Source organism: Cryptomeria japonica, chromosome 3 (assembly GCF_030272615.1).
Source record: "Cryptomeria japonica chromosome 3, Sugi_1.0, whole genome shotgun sequence".
Classification (NCBI taxonomy): Eukaryota; Viridiplantae; Streptophyta; class Pinopsida; order Cupressales; family Cupressaceae; genus Cryptomeria; species Cryptomeria japonica.
Window position 1 is genome coordinate 324,417,587 of NC_081407.1, and position 5,941 is coordinate 324,423,527.

Genomic DNA, 5,941 nt, shown 5'->3' on the forward strand with positions numbered 1-5,941 from the left:
TTTTTATAAAGAAAGCACATGTTGAACATGTGACATATAGGTAGAACACGCGAGGGCTTCTGCCTTTACATCTAAATATACCAATCAAAGATCAGAGTTCCTAACAAAACTGTCAAAACACCCCTTTTCATCCAATATAAATTCAGGAAACACAATTTAAAATTGTTAGAATCCACTTTGGTTTCCTAAAAATTCAATAGTTAATATCAATACCTTAACCTTGGTGAAGGGACAGAAAGCACACCCAACGATAAATAATTAATAGCTTATTAGACCCTAAATTACATTAATTGAGGTTGATGATTTAAGACCAAGGAATATTAAGTTATTTTGGAAAGTGTTGAAATGTTGAGATGGATTAGAAATTATTTGACAGTCTTTTACGTTTCAATAAGGATAAAGAATATTTAGAAGGGTAGTATTAAATTACATGACTGAAGTGCATCACTAATGAATATTTTGTTGAATAGGAACAAGTTTAAAAACTAAGGTTTACTTGTGATATGAATATTTTGAGATTTTATGTTAGATTTGTGTATTCTTTAAGGATAAGTTTGTGATCATAAACTATTCTTTTATGTCTAAATTTGTTCTCATGTATGATAGGATCTTTTTATCTTATCCATGAGTGTTACATTTATGTATTATTTAAAGATAAGTTTGTGATTGTGAACTAGTCCTTTGTGTCTAGATTTGTCCTTATTCATATATAGTGCTTCTTTTTAAGATTGGTTTGACAAGGTGGTTGTTATATTGCAGGATATAGGTTCTCTTAGATCAATGACTAGAAATGTGTACAAAATTTCAAATACAATAAGAAAGGTCACTATAATGTTGTATGTAAGTTCTTTACTCCTTTTAAGTCAAAAAAATAAATAGCTTGATATTAATTTCTCTTTCAATCTTCTATGAGAAGGGACCATGTGCGTATTCCAAAAAAAATTGATAGAAAACATCAAATATCTTTAAATACCAAAACATACCACTAAATTACATCAAACACATGTCTAGTCAATTTAGGATGGGAAGATAAAAGGGTCATTAAAGTAAATTTGAATTGGGAATTCTGAAAAGGGGATAGATTCATGATTGTGGTTCAAATTGAAAAATGTCATTGCATAGAGAAAAAAATAGATCTACATTACCAATTGCTATATGAAGATAGATTCTTACATATGTAACAAAAATAATATAGAAAAATAAGACAACTAACATAAAATACAATATTAATATTAATATAATAAAAATTCCATATTTTAAAAATATACTGTTTATAAATAGATAAGAACTATGCACACAAAAAAAAATAAAAATAAAAATAAAAATAAAAATAAAAAAATATATAAATAAATAAAATAAAATAAAATGTTAAAAGCATAAGTCAATGCAAATGTGCTATTTGGACTGACCTAAACTCTAACATTGACATACGAAATTTCGTTTGTAGTCATGGTATGAACGGTGGAAAAGAATCAGTCGTCTGATTGACATCAATTATTGAAGATCATCACGCGTACTTTTATTATTATTTTTAGCCTTTCAGTATTCCCCTACCCAACCATACAATCATTGTATTCCCCCATAAAATGCCTCGGCCCACTACACAATTTCATTTCAATTTCATTGGCAGGCGTTTCGATCTCTCATAGCTTCTAAGACGTATTCAGTTAGAGTGTATGTTTTGGTTGAGCATTGTTTGTGGAGTCAAGGTTCCATGGCGGTCACTGGATTTTCTGACGGTTTCCTATTAGACGATGTCCAAATTTCTTCTGCGGAATTAAAAGTCTTTGATAATTTAGATAGAAGAGCTTTCTGTTTCCCAGACAACAACACCCAGTTTTCAGTTTTAGATTTCACTCAATCACTGATTTCCTATCCTTGTCAAACATCATATTCGTCTCAATCCCTTTCTTCTCCTGATAATATTGAGATCTCTTCTTACTCTCCAGAAAAATCTGCCAGATATGAAGGGTGTGAAAATTTTGAGCATCATGAATCGGATGAGTCACATAGTAGCAGTAAACTTAAGAGAGTAAGAAGTGGTGATAAAGATGGGATATTGCAGTGCAAGAACAAACGGTAAGAACTATACGTTCTTTAGGATTAAGATAATGGTAAAAAGCTCTGTTGTATTTATTAGAAATGAATTCTACTGTATTTATTAATATCTGTCTATTTGCAGCATGAAGAATGTTGAGAAGAAATCAAGCCAGACGCAGAAAATTATAATTCAAGTAGAAAGTGAAGAAGTTCTGGACGACGGGTACAAATGGAGAAAGTATGGAGAGAAATCGATGGAAAATTGCAGAATGCCAAGGTAGATTTTTTTCTAATTTATATCTTTTTAACGTAGGAAGGTTTACCTTGGGATGGCTGATAGAGAAATAATACTAAAAACGAGTATGGATTTTCAGGTGTTATTATAAATGCTCAGACAAAAAATGCAGTGTGAAGAAACGGGTGGAGATAAAGCCTTTGGATAACGAAATACTGGTTATAACTTACGATGGGATTCATAATCATCCGTGCCCAAATCCCGTGTACTATGTTCATGTTGAGAGACGAGTTTACATACCCATGCGTGATACTACGAATAATAACTGATTAATTTGTATTCCGTGGAATTGATTAAGCAATGAGTGAGCTGTACTTTTAGAAGGAGTTAGGAAATTGAAACGCGTAAATTTGACTGATTGGATACCTTGTACACCGTGAAGTGATTTTTCATGAGTTTGAATAGAAATTGTGAAAATTTGACTTCTAACAATGAAAGTTTGGCTAAGAATCACAAGTCTAAAAGTTGTCTTCAGGCCAGATTCAAACAATTTTACGGTCAATTTGAATATTAAAATTTCTGGATTACTGTGTAAAACTTTCTGTAAGAAATGTTTTATTTTTTTTACGTTTATTTATGGTGCAAAAATCTGTGTAGGACAATTATTTTATGGCCTAAAAAGTTGGTAAGTTGTACTTTAAACTTCATTTAAAACAAAAGCGAGAAAAGATTAAATAGCTCTGCAATTACATCAGTTGTCAGGCAAACAGAAGAAGTTGGGGTTCGAATCGCAAGCTTAATATAATTGTAGTCGGTGCTTTAATATATCACAAAAAAACGAAATTCAGCCTGAAAAAGTATACGAAGTCGGTGACAGAAAAATTATCCGTTCCCTCAGTCTTGTATTGTCTATTCTAATGACTGACTGTTTGTTGCGCACGTCATGAAACACAATTATCATAGATGGAGTTTAGTTTAATCAATTAAATAATGCAGATACAGAGAGTGTAAAATTCTTAGATAAAATTTATATATTACTAATAACCTTGTCCAATTACTATGTTTGTCATGTATATCTGATTGATTCGTTTAAGTATAATGGACGAATAGTAACAGATCAGAAGCTCTCAAGTCAAAATCCTTATCAAACTAGAAATTTGATGCTTCCTACGTCATGACTTGAAAGCAGAGTCAAATCCTAACGAGTGAAAGATTTCTCGCTTTCTCACCTTTGAAAATTCAGCTTAGAGGAGGGTTCGACCATGTTGTGATCTTGCCTAAAACATTGAAAACTCAAAAGTTAATTTTAATTAACTTAATTTCCGCAGTTTTTTTTAATGAAGACTTTTTTTTTATGTTTTTTAGCACATGCCATTTGTGTACCAGACATAAAAGAAGTTAAGAAGAGAATGCACATGTTGAACATGTGACATATTGGGAGAACACGAGAGGGCACCTGGCTTTCCCTCTAAATATACCAATAAAATATCAGAGATCCTAACAAAAGCATCAAACAACCCTTTCATCCAATCTAAATTTAGCTACCGCAATTTAAAATTGTAAGAATCTATTTTGGTTTCCTAACAATTCAATAGTTAATTTCAAAACCTTAACCTTGGTGCAGGGAAAGAAAGCACACCCGAAGGATAAACCAGGAAATGATATTGGATTGAAATGTGCTTAAATGGTTGAGGTAGATTATAAATTTCTTCTAAAATTGGATTCATGTTGGTTTTATGTAATTCGATATGGTAAGAGTGAACATTGATGAGTTATCTAAGATGAATGCAATTTGAACATCTGAGGCTTTAGGATAGGATCATATCTGCAATTTAATCCATCACGTGAATTCATTCATTGTTATGTATCTCTTTTTATATCTATTGAATTTTTTCACATGATATATAAATATGTCTAAAATTAACATGGATATAGTAAGCACTATGAAATCTTCTTACTGAAGTCAAGTCCCTAAGTTTATTTGATGATATTGAAAAGAGATAAAAGAGGGAAACGAATGTCAATTTGTTAGTTTTTGATAAAAAATGATATTGATGCAATCTAAGTCTAATGACAATTGATTATAATGCAAGCTATGATTGATTGTTGAATTTTAGTGATCCTTAGGATAAGTTAAGAATTGTAATGTATTTTGAGATTTTTGAATGATTTGTATAATGTCAATTGAAATAAACATTGAGTGATGTTGACATTTAATTTCCTTATGATCTTAGATAATAGAAACAATCATAACATGATATCTTTAACTATACAATCCTCAACCAGTCTTAACATGAATGCTCACACAATGGCTCCTAGGTACAACATTAACTCAAAGATTAACCATAACTAGTAGAGTTTTTGAGTCCTAACCGTAACTCATGGATTTCTTCTAGAGACGGAGAGTAGCGGGGGAGGAGGAGGTAGGGTTTCTAAGGTTGGGGAAGGTGCAAGAGAAGATGATGATCCAGATGATGGTGGATCTGCTCAGCCTATGCGTCACGGGGTGTGGAGTATGCAGCTTTTCGGTTCTCCCCAAGTTGTGGAGTATGCAGCTTTTCGGTTCTCCCCAAGTTTAGAGGTTCTATGTAAAGGCAGTTTGTCTCTTTTCCCTCTGGTTTTGCCCTTGGCTGTGCTCCTTGGTGTCTTGGTGTTTTTGGGTCCTTTGCTCTATGCCTGGGCCCGTGTGCTCCCTTCTTTGGGGTTTGGCGTCCTGTCCTTGAAGGCGGTGGCTGCAGTTTGGTACTTGCTTCCATCACGTGAGATCGTCCTGCTTGCTCTCACAGTGTCGGGGAGTGTCTGCACTTGGGGATCCTTATTGTTGCCACCTCCTTCATTTTCCCCTATCTTACGATTTAACTCTGCCATCGTCTGGCCCTAGCATAGGGATGACTGGTGGTTGGTGATTGTGTTTTGGATGGGGTTCATCAATAGAGATGTGGTCCTTGCTTTTCCCTTCTCGCTGTCTGTTGCCAGATCGACGTGCCAAGTTCGGGTTTGGTTCAATGTTTGGTACATTCGAGGCTGCGGATTGATGTTGTTCTTTGTCGCCTGCTTTTTGGGTTGCCATGCTACCTAGTGCTCGGCTCCGTTGCAATGTTAGTGGGGTTTTGTTTCTTCCTCTTTTTTGTCTGCTTAAAATCCTTCTATTATGGAGTTCTTTTTCTCTCTATTTGAATATTTTCTTCTGCGAGCTTGGGGCCCTTTTCATTTGCTGTCCTTTATTTTAAGATGCCCTTCAAGTTGCTTGTTGTGATTAGGGTTTTCACAGATTTTGTGACCCTGTTATTTATAGTGGCTACTGTGATTCTAAGAACTACTACTAGAGAACCTATGGAGGTGGTCCTCTTAAGTGCTGGATCTTCTTTTGGTAGGAGGGTTTGGGCTCTATTTTGGTTTTCAGGCTCTTCATGCTTCCAACCCTCCAACTTGAGACTCCTATAGAGTTGGAGTGTGCCTCTCTAGGGGTTGGCTATGGATTGAGGTGTGGTGGCACCTTAGTATTTCCTAGTTGAAGATGGATTTCTTGTTAGAGTTGAGGATTGGCTATCATTGGTGGGTGGGAAGCAGTTGAGTGCTGAGGGTTGGTTATCCTACAAGTGTTTAATCAAAGTAGGCTCTACTCACTTACCTATTTCTATGGTGGTTTTCAATTTCAAGTGGGGG

General features: G+C 34.4%; 1 protein-coding gene across 1 annotated transcript; it reads left to right on the plus strand.

The window, feature by feature from the left end:
- Positions 1 to 1,714: 1,714 nt before the first annotated feature.
- Positions 1,715 to 5,156, plus strand: LOC131874133 (probable WRKY transcription factor 2). Its single transcript, XM_059217377.1, has 4 exons — positions 1,715 to 2,079; positions 2,183 to 2,317; positions 2,415 to 2,581; positions 4,672 to 5,156. Exons 1-4 carry the CDS (start codon positions 1,715 to 1,717, stop codon positions 5,154 to 5,156), a joined length of 1,152 nt encoding a protein of 383 aa, XP_059073360.1.
- The last annotated feature ends 785 nt before the right edge of the window (positions 5,157 to 5,941 follow it).

Bases quoted from the DNA above. Each gene is read 5' to 3' on its own strand.
- LOC131874133 (XM_059217377.1), top strand. From the start codon at position 1,715: ATGGCGGTCACTGGATTTTCTGACGGTTTCCTATTAGACGATGTCCAA. The intron at 2,080-2,182 runs GTAAGAACTATA...GTCTATTTGCAG, and splicing joins TTGCAGTGCAAGAACAAACG to CATGAAGAATGTTGAGAAGA. The intron at 2,318-2,414 runs GTAGATTTTTTT...ATGGATTTTCAG, and splicing joins GAAAATTGCAGAATGCCAAG to GTGTTATTATAAATGCTCAG.